The sequence below is a fragment of the Periplaneta americana genome, chromosome 3 (assembly GCF_040183065.1).
Source record: "Periplaneta americana isolate PAMFEO1 chromosome 3, P.americana_PAMFEO1_priV1, whole genome shotgun sequence".
NCBI classification, from domain to species: Eukaryota; Metazoa; Arthropoda; class Insecta; order Blattodea; family Blattidae; genus Periplaneta; species Periplaneta americana.
Window position 1 is genome coordinate 160,885,812 of NC_091119.1, and position 20,731 is coordinate 160,906,542.

At 34.7% G+C, this 20,731-nt stretch overlaps 2 protein-coding genes across 3 annotated transcripts in view; both read right to left on the minus strand.

Moving 5' to 3' along the window:
- Window positions 1–12,438, minus strand: part of LOC138696776 (esterase FE4-like) — a 47,169-nt gene extending 34,731 nt beyond the window's left edge. The window contains exon 1 of the mRNA XM_069822172.1: window positions 11,858–12,438. Within this exon, the coding sequence (XP_069678273.1) occupies window positions 11,858–12,058 (201 nt within the window). The 5' untranslated portion in view covers window positions 12,059–12,438. The remainder of the gene's footprint in view (window positions 1–11,857) is intronic.
- A 1,086-nt stretch (window positions 12,439–13,524) lies between these two features.
- Window positions 13,525–20,731, minus strand: part of LOC138696775 (juvenile hormone esterase-like) — a 43,089-nt gene continuing 35,882 nt past the window's right edge. For both annotated transcript variants that reach the window (XM_069822171.1, XM_069822170.1), the window contains 2 exons: window positions 19,456–19,588; window positions 13,525–13,791 (listed from right to left, as the gene is read on the minus strand). In XM_069822171.1, coding sequence (XP_069678272.1) covers window positions 13,614–13,791; window positions 19,456–19,588 — 311 coding nt within the window. In that variant the 3' untranslated portion in view covers window positions 13,525–13,613. The remainder of the gene's footprint in view (window positions 13,792–19,455; window positions 19,589–20,731) is intronic.

Below are 20,731 nucleotides of genomic sequence, written 5' to 3' on the forward strand. Positions count from 1 at the left end.
AATGATAAAAGGAGTGAATTATTTCGAAACGTAAAAATGAGGAAGCGTGTCGTCTGTCACACTATCCTATTCCCTTTTTCTTCTTTGTAATCTTACGGGGAAAGCCCGGGAAATCCCACAGTTCCTGTTGCCATGCGGTACACAGCGGAGACAGATGTTAAAATGTAGACATATTCAGGCAAATATGTGGAAATAATCTTCGCAAAACAAAAACGGAAACACAACAGAAATTCTGTAAACTACTTTGTGTCTTTATGGCGCACCCTGGGCAATAACTCTGTCGGTAAATTGGTCTACTTACAGTCACGCGCCTGCCATTAGTTTAAAAAAAAAAAAAAAAAAAAAAAAAAAAAAAAAAAAAAAAAAAAAAAACTTTGAATTATGGCAGAAAACGTGGGGATCTTAAATTATAAATATTTCCAGCCGATTTCATCAACGCTCTTCAGATTATGATTTATGAATGTCAAATTAATAACTGTCAAATTCGTAAAGGCTAGTTAATATAGGGCTGTTTATTAACACGGTTCGAATAATAGACGACTCGAAAGTTTGACGGTGCCTTTATTGTAGCGTGTTGAAATAGACCACGTACCTTTGAAGTTATTCATTATTCACTCATACCGAGGTAATCTCTCCAGGTCTGCTGGGTTTTCACGTACGCATATTCCGCTTAGGCCTCTATGTCCTTAAGAGGTTAGGTACAGCTTACAGCAGTAAAATTTTTGGAAATACTCAACATTTTTTCCCTCCATTACTGTATCTTGTACAATAAGTACAATAATGAAAATTGGTATGTGTAAAACTCTGTCCTTTTGCTATATGAAAAAAAATATTTTTAAGATTAAAAAGAATATTTATATTTTTTTTTTCAAAAATCATAATGGTGGTAGTTCACTACACAATGATGAAGCGTTTCTCTCATAACTCATAAACTTGTTAACTTTTTCATGTTCTCTCTCTTTTATTTTATTGCTGAAACTCATGTTTACATTATCATGCACTTTCAACTGCAGTCCTTAATAAATAATATTTCTTTTTTTATTTTGTGTAATAGAAAATCTGACCATTTTCTTAATGAATTTATTTTTTATCAGACAATATATCAAAGGTAGAGATGTGATCTTGTATCATATTGTAGACATGACATAAATAAATACACACAAAAAATTCCATCACGGAATTTTGGATAATTTTTTAGTTATGTGGGAAACGCTTTATCATTGCACATTGAACTGAATTTTGAAAAAAAAAATAATTTTTTAAATCGTAAAAATGTCTTTGTCATATAGCAGGGCAGTGTTTTACACATACTAATTTTCATTATCGTACAAGATACAGTAATGGAGAAAAAAAAGTTGAATATTTCCAAAATTTTAGTAGTATTAGTAGTATTTACTTATTTAACCTGGTAGAGATAAGGCCGTCAGGCCTTTTCTGCCCCTCTATCAGGGGATTATAACTATAACATGAAGAATAAAATTACAATTAATATTAAATTTACAATTACAATTATAATAAAAATTAAAGTAGGGTACGACAAGATTACCTGATTAATGAAAGCTAGATATTTTATCATGGAAGTTAAGAACAAAGAATATTTTTGTATTTACTGAATTACAAATTAAACCTAGAATAACAAAATTCTATAGTGATGAAAAATTACTGGATATTGAAATATTTTTTGGTAGATTAAGAGAACTATTTACAAGAAACCATGTCTGAACGAGTCTCAATTACTGACCAAGTGCCTAGTAAGTTTGCGTTTGAATTCAATTTTATTTCGACAGTCCCTGATGCTAGCAGGTCACGAATTCCATTGTCTTGGCAGGGCTATTGTGAAAGAGGATGAGTACGAGGAGGTGCGATGGGATGGTATTGTTAGTATTGTTTCATGGCGAGAGCGTGTGTTCAGATTGTGGTGGGAAGAAAGGTGCTGTAAGCTGTACCTAACCCTTTGAGGGAACACTATACTGAAATTTTCCAGTTCCGTATTTTTAAGGGTTCACAATAGTAAAATCAATAATTATTATACTTATGAAGCTATATTCACCAAATGTTGATCATTGGTATATCTGGTTAATAATGACAAATGTGCAAAATTTCATCCGCGTATGATAAGTGGTTTGCATTTTATTAGTAGGCCTATTTTATTAAAATATTGACTCGCTTTGTATAAAAAGTTTTTTTGCGCCACAATTTACATTATTCTTAACTGATATTCACTTTATATGGATAGTTATATACAGGGAATCAAAACTTTTTTCGCATTGCATATATGAAGGGTTCAGAGCCGTATTGGGCCAAACGCCATTTACTAAAACCCTAGGAAAAAAAGGGTTAAAATGAAGTTATCTGTAGTAATGTCACGAGAGGTCTGAGATCTGCCGATAAATCCACGAGCGAAGCGAGTGGATTTATCTGGGAAATCTCAGACCTCGAGTGACATTTATTAGGACTATTTCGTGAATAAAATAAAAATGTAAATAATATATCCCTAAAATTCGATCACAAAATATTAATAATTGTATATTTACGAATACTTAATCTATTCAGACATTGTGAGTTGGAATAGATGAATATCGATTACTGCAATAAAGAAATTTGAAGTTATTATTGAGTAATGCCAATTGCGAAAAGCGAAATACAGGTTTAACAATGTTAATTACATGTACTGCACTTTTCTCTTATTGTTATAATATAAATACATTTTCATTATCTGCTGAAATCATGATTTAATTTAAAATTTTATAATATAATTACAGTAACCTGAGTAATACATTAATTAAATGAAGAATTGTTGAAAACGCAGTTATCTAATCTGAATGAAGGAATGTAATTTTTTCAGATAGCCTACAATGGACATGGAATTGGAAGATGAAGATGTATTTTATAGGCTACAGTTATAGGTTAGATTACCTGTGTGAGCACGACCAGTGTCAGCTGTGCCTTATTTCGACCGTTAACTACGTGCTACAGGAAAGCATTTTTATAGCTCGACAAACGCATTCTCGCTGTAGTGTGTAACGGAACTAAGGCTGCAGCTACACAGTTCAATATTCCAATCGCGTATGCATGCAATCTGGGAAGAATATTGAAAGAATCAAGTTTAAAACGTACGTTAAATTAAGATGCATGAAGATTTTATGTCTACATGGAGCGCCGTTTTGAACGTCGTCTTCTCTGCGTAAATATATTAATTAATATTAATATCAATCTTGCATTCATTGCTTTAAAGTTGAAAGAAATGTTTAACCGTATAGTTGCATCTTAATGTATTCATGATCATCAATTTACGGGGAAATAGTTGGCGACAACGACTAAACAAAAGAACGACCATGCGATAAATTGATAGCGATAAATCTAGCTGCAAAAATTATCGCAAAGTGTGACTGTGATTGGTTGGAATTCAAAATTTCATTACACTTCATTGGTCGAAAATGGAATGACGTCATATAAACGAAATAGTCACCATAATTTAAAGAAAACATGTAGCAAGTAATATAAAGTATAGGCCTACATATTCAAACTAAATGATATGTCAATCTTCATTAAACTATGATATTCACTTAACTTTAACCCTTAATTTCTCCGTTTTTAATAAATGCGTTTGGCTCACTATGGCTCTGAACCCTTCATATGCAAACCAAATTCACTCAGAGTACGATAAGAGATTAGAAACTCCCATTGTGACAGAACTAATAGAGATATCCAAATAAACCAAATTGCAATTGTATAGTGATTAACGTTTCTGACGCCCGGTCCAAGCAAAGAGTTATTACTGTAAGAGTGAAATAAGAAATACTGCTATAAAAGAGATGATATAGTGGGTGAAAACGTGTCACGCGCCAGTAAACAGCCATAATTCGGGAACGACACATCGTATTGGGCAGCTTTCTTTTTTGTGTCATTCGATTCAGAATTGTAAGTTCTGCTTGAATAGTACAGTAGTGGCATAAAAAAAACCAGACCGAACCTTGTAGCTGATTTCAGAGCCTTGTTCACTCCAGAGCACGGTACACTGGTAACTAAGACTTTCGTGGTTCGAATTCTGCCTGGGAAGGAAACTTTTTTTTTTTTGTTCCTTATTCAAATTTATTCCCAATACTTTTCGATTGCTGGTAAAATTCATGTTCTGGGAATAATAAGTCAAGTATTGGGAATAAATTTGAATAAGGAATAAAAAAAAAGTTTCCTTCCCAGGCAGGATTCGAACCACGGAAGTCTTAGTTACCAGTCTATCGTGCTCTGGAATGAACAAGGTTCTAAAACCAGCTACAAGGGTCGGTCCGATGTTTTTTGTCACTAATGTACAAATTTCTAAAGTTGAAAGAAGTTTGAACGAAAACAATTTTTAAATAATTGTCTCATAGACCTGTCTTAGTCAGTGTAAAGCTTGTTAATGACAAAATCTTGTAAAATTCTAATACTATAGCAGCATAGGGTTTTGTTGTAAAATTAATAAGTAAATTACTATAATTTTTTATTATAAAGAATAAAAAATAAAAACATTACCTAATAATCATAAAAAATTCCTAATTTACCGATGCACTGTACAGAAAAACCCAATAGTAATGCTTGTTCCATCATATAAGTGAATACCAGTTAAAAATAATTAAAAATTTGGCGCAAGGGACTTTTTATACAAAGCGATATAATATTTTATTAAGATATTATTAAATCTTGTACATGTGTTATTAACCAGGTACACCAGTGATAAAAGTTTTATGAATTTAGCTTTAAAAGCATAAAAGTTAGTAATTTCAGTACAGTTTCCCCTTAAATCTCCCATCTTCAATATTTCGGAGGAAATATTCCATATTTTCTTATTTAGCAAAACCTTGCTTTTTTTTAATTGTACACCGTCTTTCATAAGTCACATTTTAGAAATTCACCACAGATAAACTATGCAACAGATAATTGTAATTCTTATACCGATGAACGAGAAACTATCCAAGTTTTGTTAGGAATAAGTCTGTACCGCATAGTTGTCGTGGTTTGCCGTTAGGAGGAGTAGTAATGAATACGTTTTGTTAGGAAAAAGCCTGTGATAATTACATTTTTCAACAAGACAGCTGTCCGGCTCATTTACACAAAGACGTACGAGGCTATCTCAACACAAATTTATCACAACGTTGGATAGGACGCTGTCGACAATAAGACGACGCCTTTAGTGTCGTGGTCACCCAGGTCACCGGATTTAACATCTAGCTATTTTTCTTGTGGGGATTTGTGAAGGACATTGTTTTGTACCCCCACTCCCTGTAAGAAACAAAATACCTACTAAAACCTCAAACTATAGGCATTTACAAACTGTTGTTTGAAAGTGACATTCCTGTCTCATTCAGAAGGATAGGATTATTTTAGACGAGAACCATACTTACTAGGCGGCCGGGTAGCTCAGTTGATAGAGCAGCTGGCTACGGACTGAAAGGTCCGGGGTTCGATCCCAGGTGGTGACAGGATTTTTTCTCGTTGCCAAACTTTCAGAACGGCCCCGAGGTTCACTCAGCCTCCTATAAAATTGAGTACCGGGTCTTTCCAAGGGGTAAAAGGCGGTCAGAGCGTGGTGCCGACCACACCACCTCATTCTAGTGCCGAGGTCATGGAAAGCATGGGGCTCTACCTCCATGCCCCCCAAGTGCCTTCATGGCATGTTACGGGGATACCTTTACCTTTACCTTTTTTACCATACTTACTAATTGCTCGGAAAATCCCATTTCCGTATAGGTATACTAAATTTAAAATAAAGAGGTTAAGCAATAACCTGAAAGTCTCATGTCAGATTCGACACGGGTTTTCCCTGGAAGAATCAGGAAGAGGGTGGGTATGGTTGCAAATTGCATGGGAACGGCTTGTTAGGACGTGTGCAGAACAAATCATGCCGTCCTCGTCCCATCCACCGCATGAAGGAAACGCTACTTTCTGAGTGATTTTTACAATACAAGGTAGTTGTATGAGAAAGGTTGCCTTTTGTTCACTCATATTTACAGTAGGCGGTATGGGGTGAGTGCCTCTATTACTTCCTGCTACTAAGGATATTATGTTTCGTCCCGAAATATATCCTTTCTTGGGTAGGTAAAAAGGCTTTTTAAATCTGTGTATTTCAAATTGTAAACTTCCCCAGCAGAAGTTTTTTTTTTCTCCCTTTCGGAGAAATATAAATGAATAAAACGCCTAAATATGTAGATTTATGTAATACCAAACCATAATAAGTAACGTGGAGTAAATATGTAAAAATATGTAGTACCAAATTTTAATATATATTAATGGTAATTACAAGATTCGCAAAGATTTGTTATTTATATACGGTTAGGTTGAAAGGAATATAATGTGTAATTACATAAAAATCCGGTCCCTACATATTACACACGTCCCCAAGTTCCGAGCTTTGATAATTATCTATTAATTATCGTAAATGAACTATTTCTATTTCAAAACTATTTTATGTATATTTATAAATAAACTGTGTATACTCCGTAGTAACACGTTTTTGTAACCATTCATATTGAAAATAGTATTCAGATTGATTCTCTAAAGCAAGAATATAACTTGGGTGACAGATGTCTTCCACGCGACCGAATACGTTACCAAAAAGTACGAGAATACTGAAGGGTTAAAAGGGACTCTTCACATTGCGGGAGTGAATACGCTTTGCAACATATTGCGCAGTATTTTGAAGTAAATTTCCTGAAAATCAATCAGGATAATTGGCGATCCGAATGTACGTGGCGTTCGGATAATTGGAATTCTGGTATATCAGAGTTCCATGAAAATCTTGTAATGGGAATTTTTGTGACATCACAATTCCGTCTTGTCCTTGGTATAATGAGGAAATGACCGAGCTGAAATTAGCAGAGTTATCAAGAACACTATAGCAGTTTTTATAATAATAATAATAATAATAATAATAATAATAATAATAATAATAATAATATATTGTGTGTAACATATATTTCTACGTGTCCAAACCTGTGGAGTAACGGTCAGAGCGTCTGGCAGCGAAACCAGGTGGCCCGGGTTCGAATCCCGGTCGGGGCAAGTTACCTGGTTGAGGTTTTTTCCGGGGTTTTCCCTCAACCCAATACGAGCAAATGCTCGGTAACTTTCGGTGCTGGACCCCGGACTCATTTCACCGGCATTATCACCTTCATTTCGTTCAGACGCTAAATAACCTAGATGTTGATACAGCGTCGTAAAATAACCCAATAAAATAAAAAATAAAAATATTTCTACGTGAGAACTTACTACAGCTATTAATTAGGTTTGACGAAATATTAGCCTTACTGGCTTTTACAAAAATATTATCTCTACTCTTTGAACTACGTAATGTCAATAATGTCATAGTTAATATTATTACAAGAGGTTATCATTTAGTCGATAAACATGCTAGCACTGTGCACTCGTGAATTTATCCGAAGAAAATGAAAATTTCCCGCTATATTGAATGAGTATTTTTTTAACTGTTCAGTGCGGCTTTCGTAAAAATAAGTCAAGCAATAGTTTCTACTTCGACAAATCCTGGGAAATATCAAGGGATATGAAATTACAATTCACTATTTACTTACATATTTGAAATCGGCATTTGATACAATAAATATGGAATCTTTTAAGAACCCTAATGACCTAATTAATTTGAATCGAATGACACTGCAGAATACAACATGTGAAGTTAAAATACTAAATAATCTATAAATAACCTTTGATAATAGGGCGATGCTTTATCGTGTGTAGACGTACTTATTAGTATCATTAGAAACGCTGTTCAGAGGCAGAAATCCAAACCAGTGGGACCATTTTCACCAAGTCGTTACAATTTTTAGCCGATGCTGATATTGATATAGCAGCAAGAACTCGTCCAGCATTAGAAGAGACTTTCACTGCATTAGAGCTAGCCGTAGGTATTTAAAACGCCGTGGTTTCTCACGTAGAATTTAATTACGTACGTATTTGAAAAGGCCATGGTTTCTCACGTAGAATTTAATTACGTACGTATTTGAAAAGGCCATGGTTTCTCACGTAGAATTTAATTACGTACGTATTTGAAAAGGCCATGGTTCCTCGCGTAGAATTTAATTACGTAGGTATTTGAAAACTCCATGTTTATCACATAGAATTTAATTACGTAGATATTTGAAAACGCCATGTTTCTCACATAGAATCTAATTACGTAGATATTTGAAAACGCCATGTTTCTCACGTAGAATTTAATTACGTTAACTTTACGTTCCATTGTCACTGCACCATGGTATGTCCGTAATGATATCATTCATCGTGACCTAAACATTTCAACTGTGAAAGAAGAAATCTCTAAGTTCAGTGAAACATGCCTGCACCGATTAAATCAACATCCCAATCATTATGCATTAAATTTGCTGGATAATAGTCAAACAATAAGAAGACTTAAAAGGATCAATGCTCTTGACCTTCCATTCATTTTTACTACAGCTATTTGAAACATTGTTATTTTTCTTTTGGAGTGTTGTCATGGGATAACATCTGCACTCATGTCATATTCTTTTATAATATTTACTTATTAGCTATTGTAGACAGATTGTAAATGTGGCAGGTGTTAAATAATAATAAAAAAATGTAATTACGTAGGTATTTGAAAACGCCATGTTTCTCATGTATAATTTAATTACGTAGGAATTTGAAAACGCCATGTTTCTCATGTATAATTTAATTACGTAGGTATTTGAAAACGTCATGTTTCTCATGTATAATTTAATTACGTAGGTATTTGAAAACGCCATGTTTCTCATGTATAATTTAATTACGTAGGTATTTGAAAACGCCATGTTTCTCATGTATAATTTAATTACGTAGGTATTTGAAAACGCCATGTTTCTCACGTAGAATTTAATTACGCAGGTATTTGAAAACGCCATGTTTCTCACGTAGAATTTAATTACGCAGGTATTTGAAAACGCCATGTTTCTCACGTAGAATTTAATTACGTAGGTATTTGAAAACGCCATGTTTCTCACGTAGAATTTAATTACGTAGGTATTTGAAAACGCCATGTTTCTCACGTAAAATTTAATTACGTAGGTATTTGAAAACGCCACGTTTCTCATGTATAATTTAATTACGTAGGTATTTGAAAACGTCATGTTTATCACGTAGAATTTAATACACGTAGATATTTGAAAACGCCATATTTCTCACGTAAAATTTAATTATGTAGGTATTTTAAAACGCCATGTTTCTCACGTAGAATTTAATTACGCAGGTATTTGAAAACGCCATGTTTCTCACGTAGAATTTAATTACGTAGGTATTTGAAAACGCCATGTTTCTCACGTAAAATTTAATTACGTAGGTATTTGAAAATGCCACGTTTCTCATGTATAATTTAATTACGTAGGTATTTGAAAACGTCATGTTTATCACGTAGAATTTAATACACGTAGATATTTGAAAACGCCATATTTCTCACGTAAAATTTAATTATGTAGGTATTTGAAAACGCCGTGTTTCTCACGTAGAATTTAATTACATAGGTATTTTAAAATGCCACGTTTCTCATGTATAATTTAATTACATAGATATTTTAAAACGCCATGTTTCTCACGTATAATTTAATTACGTAGGTATTTGAAAACGCCATGTTTATCACGTAGAATTTAATACACGTAGATATTTCAAAACTCCATATTTCTCACGTAGAATTTAATTACGTAGATCTTTGAAAACGACATGTTTCTCAGGCAAAATTTAATTACGTAGGTATTTGAAAACGCTATGTTTCTCACGTAAAATATAATTATTATCGCCGCGCTCTCATGGTTAACATTCGGCAGGTCTTTGAGCGGCCACGTTCATAACATTCGGCAGGTCTTTGAAATTTAATTGCATTATTGTTTTCAATTTCTTATGTCGCCGCTCCAATCACTCGCCTCAATTTCAATATTGCAACCGATAAGCTGCTTCCATTATTAAATGACACCTACTTGTCTAATCCACGTGGACTAAAACCGAGTTCGCAATGTCTTGTGCTGAGGACGAACATTAAGGTATGTGATTAATAGTACATTATGCAACGAGCCTATAATGGTAGTAATTAAGACGCAAGTATGTTTGTTTATTAAACGAGAGCAAGCGAGTTTCATAATTTTCATACGAGCGTCTTAATTACCATTATAGGCAAGTTTCATACGACTTTTTATGCTCGACCATATTTCTAACTTGAAATTATTCAAAATTAGGTCATGTTATGGTTATGTGCGAACTGACCTGAATTGTGAGGTGTGCGCAGACGCGAAAGTATTGATTTTTTCCGAGGCCGAATGTCATTGACCTTGATAGCGAATAAGATGGACATTAGTCTGATATAACATGGAAATTGATTTAGAATTGAAAAACGAGATGACAAATTGAATTTATTTGAATATTATTTACAATTAACGCTAATTATTATAGTAACAGAACATAACCTTCTGCCACAGTATTGGATTTCCAGCCTTCGTGACTTTTCGCTAATTGTCTTTCGATTGCATATCCGAGAATAATCGATACTTGCGGTTTTATAACGGTACAAAGGTGATTTGTCATTGGCTGAACACCTGAACTTTAATGAATAGGTGTACTTTAATGAGGTGCATTAAAGGGCTACTACCAGGTGTATAATTACTACATTTCGACATGGTTGAGCATAAAAACTATTACTAAAGAGTTATTATTAAGAGTTACGAATGTCAACGTACTCGTATATGAAATAATAATAATAATAATAATAATAATAATAGTCATTTAACAATATAACAAACTATTGCTTATTCCTATCGGGGAAGTAGACGTGACAACGTGACGCTTAGAGTGAAACCTACAGAGCAACAATCGGTCGGCAAAATTATGTTTTAAAAGCACAACGCACGTTATTGTACAGACGTGGACAAATTATTAACAAAACTGACGATTTTTATGATAATTCTGTTTACAAAATTTGACTTTTCAATTTCGACTACCGTCGATCTGGTTGGCAAGTTGGTATAGCACTTGCCTTCTATGCCCAAGGTTGCGGGTTCGATCCCAGGTCAGATCGATGGCTTTTAAGTGTGCTTAAATGCGAGAGGCTCATGTCAGTAGATTTACTGGCATGTAAAAGAACTCCTGCGGGACAAAATTCCGGCACATCCGGCGACGCTGATATAACCTCTGCAGTTGCGAGCGTCGTTAAATAAAACATAACATTTTAACATAACATTTTAATTTCGACTACCGCACAGTTGACAATTTTGCATATTTCTATCATTACAGTAGATAGAAATATGCAAAAATGTCAACTGTAGTTTAAATTGAAGAGTTAAATTTTGTAAAAAAATATATAATAAAAATCTTCAATTTTGCTAATAATTTATAAATTAGCAAAAATGTCAACTACAGTCTAAATTGAAGAGTCAAATTTTGTAAAACTATAAAATAAAAATCTTCAGTTTTGCTAATAATTTGGAAATATCCAAAATGTCAACTGTATTCCAAATTGAAGAATCGAATTTTGTAAAAAATATATAATAAAAATCTTCAGTTTTGCTAATCATTTGTAAATACGCAAAAATATCAAATGTAGTCCAAATTTAAGAGTTAAATTTTCTAAAAATATACAATACAAATCTTCAATTTTGCTAATAATTTGGAAATACGCAAAAATGTCAACTGTAGTCTAAATTGAAGAATCATATTTTGTAAAAATGTATAAAAAAATCTTCAATTTTGCTAATAATTTGTCCGCGTCTGTATGATGCCGACATGTTAACCACGAGAGCGCGGCGATAATATCTGAAATTGGATGTCAGTATTGTTGCAAAAGTGGCAGATCTTGAGATGAAATGAATAACTGAAGAAGTAGCAGCCGTACCTTGAACCTGAGATCTCCTACCGGTGGTCTGGCGTAAGGTATCCCCATAAAAGCGAGGAATTGTCGATTGCTGCGTGACGATGTGAGTGTGGTGCCTCTGACGGGGCCATGAAGAGTCAGCACAATCAAGTCATTCTGAGATGACGAAGAAAGGCGGAAAAATACCACGAAAATCACAGCGGAAAGTATGTAGCACTTCATATTTGGAACTTTACACAAAAAAAAAAAAACAAACAAACAAAACAAAACACAGGAAGGTGATAATGCGAAATTGACCACAGTTATGTTCTGCTTGAATCTCTTCTTCCCGTGTCCAAGATAAGCTCGACCCGACGAAAGATATATTTCATCCGCTTCTGACTCAGCTGTTGCATCTGCAGCAACTAAACCGCTACACAGACCAGCGCGAGCTTTATTGCCTTCTCACTGCGTCGAGCGGATTCTGCACTCTCATCAAGGTCAGACGTTGTCCTCAAAATGCTGTTTAGATGTTACTGTTGGTACATATATATAATCACGAAACATTTTTTAAAACCTAGATATTAGTTGGTAAACTATCACATGTCTCAATTATTTCCTTGAGTAGTGGTTGAAAGGAGACTAGTTACAAAAGCAGATTTCCATGTAAGGTGAACCAGGATTGTTTAAGAATAGACGTCACGTCTTCCTTACGAAACTGAGGGAGACCAACTCATAACCGGTTTAGAATGTGCTGTGAATGTCGTCAGTATTTTAGGTACAACACCGGCGGGGATTTCCCCCTTCAGATTTCATCCATTGGTAAATCTGTATAACATGAAATTTGTCCCATTCCTATGTATTGCGATTTCTACAGTTACGTGCGTTCTGAATGTAAAAGGGAATTTCGTTTTTTCGTATGTCCTAAGCCTAAGGTGTCCATTGCACATTACAAACCCTGTTTTCGGTAACCCAGAGACAGAAAGACTTCGGCAAAGGGATGAAGAACTGTAGAGATAAGAAGGAAAAAGAGCACATGTAGTAGAGGAAGTGTTACAGATATGAAATAGTGGTACAAATATGCCTATGAAATCGTGTGATACACGACCTGAGACGTGTTCTATTCCAGCGGAAGCCTTCCAAATTACTGCGCACTGATACTCTCTTTCACAGGAATGCGTTAGTTTGTAGTTAGAAACTGAACTGTTGAAACGTTTATAATTATTGCGTTTTCGAGGAAAGTGAAAATTTTGGCTCTAAGTCTTTTTCTTGAATATACATTATTATCCCTCAATGTCAGAAATATTAATGATAATATATTCTCTTAACATGTCTCTCGCTTTGACCCCCTATCTAACGTAAAAAACAAAAAAGTTTACCTCTTCTCAACTTTTGAAGATGTAAATGTCTATTCTGAACGGATCACATCGAAATTATTTTTTTCTTACTTTTTTTAAAAATATTTTCATTTCGAATTTTTTTCTACACCCTTCTTAGATATCCATGAATTCCCCTTTTTTCGAAATGTGTAAAGAGTATTACTCCTTACCTTTGGATGGAAATATGGTCCAATGTCTGTAAGAATACATAGTCGAATACATTTTTGACTGTGAATTGAATTTAAAAAGCGTGAAGAGAAGGCATAATTTTATTATGATATTGTACATGAAATTCTCTAAAAAATCCCATTTTAATACAAAGATCCGTTTTAGCTCCAAATTCCCTAATTTTAATTTCGGAAATTTCGTAGCATTTGACAACCCTGATGGTAGGCCTACATTACAAGGGACTATTATTCTCAACAGGTGTGCGTCGTGTAGTTTCTTGCCAACTGGTCCCAGAAATTCATAGCTTTTTTCAACAGGTCGTGCTGCAGCGTGAGGTTAGTGTCGATGTCCAAGTAGGGAAACTCTGTCTTCGTCAGCGGCTTCCATGCGACGTTCTGCAGCAACGGGTCTGCCTCTGGCGTCGGGTTTCTGTAATTATGAATGTCCATTTTTTTGAGTTGCATTTTGAGGCTCTCGATTGTTTTCTGGTCTGCTATCATGATATAATTCCTATCAGAGTTTAACAACGATCGAGAAAGCAAGAGTAACATCACCTGCAAAGCCGAAAACCCGCACGATAGTATTGCCTACGTCGTTGACTGCTTAAGCGAATTTTTAAGACATCGGGAGTGGTCAACTCTCGAACGTCAAGCAGCCTTGAATCGCCACAGTTTATACTAGACCGAACTTTTATCTATTTTGGCATCTGTTACATAAGTATCAAGTAGCCTATTTGAAACATCATCTCTGCTTTTCATTGTATAATAATCCATTCCCCAATCTTTATTTAATTACTAGGCCCTTATTAAAAGGCTAAGATTTTTTTTCGTATGTTTGAGATCAAGTGTACAATCTCAAGTAAAAAAAAAATATTAACGTTTTATTTAAGGGGTTAGGTACAGCTTACAGCAGTAAAATTGTAAAAATATTCAACATTTTTTCTCCATTACTGTATCTTATACAATAATGAAAATTAGTATGTGCAAAACACTGTCTTTCTGCTGTATGAAAAAAAAATTTTTACGATTTAAAAAAGATTATTTATATATATTTTTCAAAATTCAAAATGGCAGTTCACTGTGCAGTGATGAAGCGTTTCCCTCATAACTCGAATGCTATCCAATAATTTTGAGATCAATTTTTTTGTGTGTATTTATGCATGTCATATCTACAGTATGATGCAAAATCACTTCTCTACCTTCCATATATTGTCTGATAAAAAATAAATTCATTAAAAAATGATCAGATATCAGTATTTTCTTCTGACACAAAATTAAAACAATATATATATTTATTAAGGACAAAAAATTAAAAAAAATATATATATATATATATTTATTAAGGAATGTAGTTGAAAGAGCATGTTACTGTAAACATGAGTTTCAGCAATAAAATAAAAGAGAGAGAACATGAAAAAGTTAAAAAAAAATTTATGAGTTATGAGGGAAACCTTCATCACTACACAGTGAACTGCCACCGTTTTCAATTTTGAAAAAAAATATATATATAAATAATTTTTTTTTTAAATCATAAAGATATTTTTTCATATAGCAGAAGGAAGGACAGTGTTTTACACTTACCAATTCTCATTATTGTGGAAAGAAATGTCAAATATTTCCAAAAATTTTACTGCTGTAAGATGTACTCAGCTCCTTAATGTTATATTTTATGTTTCTTAGAAATGAAAATTTATTTGAGAAATTTTTCTATTAATGACACCATAGGTAATATCTGAAAATAGAACCAAAACATTTTGATGACTGTGATACTGTTCTGTTTTGTCTTTTTGTATCAATTAAACATCTCTAATGTTATTTATTTCAATGATGTATGTTATTCAAAGTTACGAAATCTTTCCACGCCGACCAAATGCTGTTTCGAGAATGATGAGCGAGCGCACGAGAGTTCCGAGACGAGACTCTAATACAGCGAGCGAGAGCGGCAGTTAGATTTGTTTATCTCTAGTACCTATGCTTTTTGTTCTTTATTTGGCGAAGTTTTAGAGAAAGATATGACAAAAATCTAGTGTTCTTAACTCTGACTGAACTGACTGAACCAAATGCGGATAGTGGAGGAAATACTAATTGAAAGAAACGTGAGCTCTTGACCTTGAAATGGGCTTTTTGAGTATGAAAAGAATTTGTGTGAGTTTAAGCCGGTTGACCATTTGTCTCAATCCGTTTTCGCTGTTTTATTGAAGGAAGCTAGAGACATTTTGAAGAGAAAGGCAGAAAATGGATATGCGTAATTTAAGAGATACTACATAATGGAGGAGAGAGATGTCAGAACATTATTCGTAATGTGCAGAACATCAAGTGGCGTCGATTAAGGTGTTGACTGGGACTGAGTGGTGAGAGGCGTACGTCGCTATCCTCTCTAGACAAAGAAACAGATCCCTTTGACTATGCTAGTGCTGTCAGAATAAGTTCACCCAGAAGTACCCAAGGCGACTCGTGATAGCTAAGGCACCGATTCGTGATGGCTTTAATTTGAAAAAATAACGTCGAAATTTATTACGGGTGATATGTGGTTTCATAGCGCATTTCTTTTAGGATCCAACCCGACATTCGTTTGAACGATTCTAGGAGAAACGTTTGAAGTTGGTTGATTTATTGTCAAATGAAAATGAGGGAGGAAGGTACAGTTAAGGGGAGACTTACGCCGAATTTTTACAAAATAATGAAATTTAGTTTTTATCATTTTTTGGTAGTTTAATATGTGTAAAATGATACGATTTTATTTCTTCTAATTGTCAGCTTTTAGCCCTAGCTTCAGCAAAAATATTGTAGTAATTCTTAATACAAAAAATGTTATCAATGGAAAATTTTTCCTTGCCAACAGTTTCATTTGTATATTTCATCACTTCTGAGAAAAGTGCACCCAAATTTGAGAAATTTAACATTGCAGGATATGGAAACTTTGACACCATTTTTCTGCACTTATTTTTCAAGCAATTGGTACACTTTTCTCAGAAATCATTGTACCCAGAAGGCTCAAATTAATATGCAATATCAATGTGATGGCATTTTACACAGTATGTTAAAAATTAAGTTTATTTTTATCTTCAGTAAAAAAAAAAAATTGCAGTCATTCTTAATGCAAAAAATGTTAGCAATAATTGTTTTTTGTCAACCGCTCAGTGGAATTTTAAATTTATTTAACCGGTTGTATACATAAAGATATGTTACATAATATGCTCTATTTTTTCTACATTTGTAGCTTTTATAACTTCTGAGAAAAGTGTACCTAAAATTGAGGAATTATGGAAGTATGTATGTATGTATGTATGTATGTATGTATGTATGTATGTATGTATGTATGTATGTATGTACAGGCACATCATTTTATTTTTACTACCATTTTTAATATTAACCTGGCTATACCTTTAAAGAACCGGAAACACCGTTCGCTACCCCCTTCCACTACTGGAGTTCGATTATACTGGCGTAAAAAAACAAATCACTTTACTAGGTATAGGAGGGAAGAAAAGTACTTCATCCATTTACGTAAACTAGGACATATCGCGATTTTGAGTTCGATAATTTTCATTACGTTTTTGTTTAATCAAAATGCAGTACTGTGTTAACAATAAGTGTTTTTACTCGCGAACTAACGTATTCATTATGCAGTGCATATTATACTGTCTACAGCACATTATCGTACAATATAGAGAAAGAAGTTAAATTGAAAAATAATCATAATATGGATATTTAAACACATTTTTTAAAATTGTGGCCGTTCATTTCGATACAGGCTTCAGTTCTTTTGTGCATATTATCAATCTATAGACTATTGCATCTAATTCCAATTGCCAGTTTCGTTCTTCGTACTAGTAACTCATGTTGAAGTAATTCTGTACCTACTCTATAAAAGAGTACCTTACGTACTGTAAATTCAATCTTCACTTCTGCCCGACCCGCACAGATAAAATTACTCAGACATGCTATCTACTGTCCGTCCAAGTGGTTATGCCGCAGGATCGTAGAAAGGAGGTAAATCACGTGACAGTTAATTACTTAATGAGGCCCTTTTATTTAAGTTATTTTAACAGTTGTATAATATTACGTAAAAATCCAATTCCTAACAGAAATTAATGTTTTCAGAAAAGAGCTAAGGCAGCCCAGCTTTTACAGAGGAGCGAGCATAAGCAGGTGGAGGAAATCGGGATGCGACGTAGGCAAATGGACAGTACCTGTGCGAAAATATGATTCAATATTGAAAGCTATTTCGTCAATGGAAAATGCGAACATATTTCTGGAACGTACTACACTCACTAACTCAGTGCTGTTTACTATATGCGGCTTTGGTTCTGTGTGGAAGACAGTTAGGACCTCATTAGTAGAAGGGGTGGGAGTGAAATACATTAAAAAACTCAGGTACAATAAAAATTGAAGTAAAAATAAAGTGATGTCCCTGTATGTATTTATTTGCACTGCAAGTGGGCAAGCACCCGGTGACAGTGGTATTATACACAATATAAACAATACACAATAAAATTGCAATACACAATGCAATTATACAATACATAATACAATTAAAAATAGACAATACAATTACAGACTCCCTTTAAAAGGTACGCGAATGTGCGACCTTGAAACAGAATTTATGGCTGTCGGAAGAATATCTGTGAGCTCCAAGCCAGTTGGCCACTTGTCTCACTCCGTTTTTGCCGTTCCATTGCGGGAATATAGAGAAGTTTTGAATGAAAAATGTCAAAATGACCGACATATTTATAGAAAAAGCTTTAGTACTGAAAGTATTTGAAAAATGAAGGAGAAATGATCAAATGGAGGAGAAAAGTATTTGGAAAGTAGGTTAAAAAGAAAAAGAGAAGAAAAATATAACAAAAAAGAGTTAAAAAGGCAATTCAGAAGTAGTAGTATAGTAGGTTAGGTGGAATAAAAAAAGATGAGATTGAGAATAATTGGAGAAGGAGAAGTAGTCGTAGACGAAGTAATATTAGCTCGTCTCATAAGTTGAGTACTGTCGGGTTTTTAAGTTTGATGTTTTGTAAATTTTAAATATTTTCTTTAGTTGGGAAATGCAATTTACAGGACACTAGTGGGTGTTCATTTCAAAGTGTGTCATGACGTCACTGTTGGTGAGTCAGCGATTTGAAGCGAGTTTCAGATTTTATCTCAGAGACGTTGCCTATTAATCAAGGCGTTCAATCTGAACTTGAGAACGTGTACGGTATAACTTGAACGTCGTAGCAACAGGTGGCGGTCTGTGCGGTCTGTGTGCTACCATAACCTCTTTCGAAATGTGTTTTGCGAGGGCAAGTCGTACGCAGGATATTGGTTATTATCGGTTGCGTACGGCAACATTCCACAACACAAATCAAATGCTCCGTGTCCACGTTGACCATCGAAGTTAATGTCAACAAATACTGTACGTAAATAATCGTCTTAACCCTCTTCACATATCCCGACAGTAAGAAAAAAACTCACCTCAGTACGTGTTTCCAAACAGTTCACATTCCTGCCACTACTGGCGTTACGGTACGTATCAGTAAGTACTTTTCAGAATGAACGCCGTACTTTCCAGGCAACTTCTCTGTCACATAGGTAATACGCGTTTGCGGAAATGTAGGAAGATTGAATTCTCTAGGCTCATCGGCTAGCAACATGACGACATACAGCGAGCCATGACACACTTTGAACTGAACACGCAGTATGGTCGTTATTGCGTATTGTGAGCATGAGACAATCGTCAGTTGTTAAATGGAGGTGGTGAAGTTTGAGATTAGACACCTTCTAAAGCACGATTGGAAACAACTATGTTCCTGTGGGTTAGTCTAAATGCTGCAAAATTCACACTGAGTTCAAATATAACCATTTACACCGTTTAACACAGTTTGCTTCTATCCAACAATGCCACAATGACAAGTGAAATAGCGGGAACGGCGTTTTTTTTCTTATGATGTCATCTATTGTTTTCTGTCAACAATTATAATTACACATTCCCTGAAATTCTTTGAGCCTTTCTTTGTGAGTATAATATACTAAGTTTCAATGTCCGTAATTACTTCTTCTTAAGTTCTTATTGGAAATTAAAAAGTTAACGACAGAAGCACATTCTGAATATACTCACCCTGTTTTAACAAAGTTAGCCCAGAGCCTTACTATTCTCTTGGACATTTCCAGCTCCGGGGACCCAGGCACAAATGTCTTGTTTGTGAATGTTGACCGATAAAGATAACCCAGCTCGTCAGCATGGGAGGCGCCTGAAATTGATTATTTACTTCAGTTTTGTATTTGTAATGTTAAATAACTGCATGTAGTTAATAAAGGAAAGCGCAAAGACTTACGCAAAAGGTAATTAAAATATTCATGGAATTTCTGATTTCTACGAGATATCGTAGAGAAACAAAAGTCAGACAGTACTTATATACAAAATAAATTAATATTAATTTATTTATTGCACTGCCTGCTGGATCGCATCCTATAGCTGCGTAAGCAGTCATAGGATGTGATCCAGCAGGCAGTGATTTATTGATATAAAAAGAGCGTTGTGAAATCCACTGTTCTTATACTGGGTGTTCATTTCAAAGTATGTCATGACGTCACTGTTGTTGAGTCACCGATTTGAAGCGAGTTTCATCTTATTTGTCAGAGAAGTTGCCTATTATTCAAGGCGTTATTCAATCTGAACTTGAGAACGTGTACGGTATAACTTAAACGTCGTAGCAACAGATGGCGGTCTGTACGGTCTGTGTGCTACCATAACCTCTTTCGAACTGTGTTTTGCGCCGGCAAGTCGTACGCAGGGTATTTGTTATCATCGGTTGCGTACGGTAACATTCCACAACACAAATCAAATGCTCCGTATCCATGTTGTCCGTCGAAGTTAATGTCAACAAATACGTAAGTAATCGTCTTAACCCTCTCCCCATATCCCGACAGTACGTATTTCCATACAGTTCACATTCCTGCCACTACCGGCGTTACCGTACGTATCGGTACGTACTCTTCAGAATGAACGCCGTACTTGCTAGGCAACTTCTCTGCCTCATAGGTTATAGACCTCTGCGGAAGTGTAGGAAGACTGAATTCTCTAGGCTCATCGGCTAGCCACATGACGGCATACAGCGAGCCATGACACATTTTGAACTGAATACCCAGTAGTCTAACATGAGCCTAAACGTTAACGAATTACGAGGATCATTTCATAAATAATGCACAGGTTGGTAGAACGTAGAACTGTGAAGTGGGTGACACAACACCAATGAAAATTACGTCAGTTGCAGTTGAAGGCTTAGGAAGAAAGATGTGTGTTCGTTTCGTCCATAGCATACTCTGTGTTTAGATAACGAGAGCTAGAAATGAAACCTATTGGTGTCTCGGGTACTGTGACGATTGACGATCAA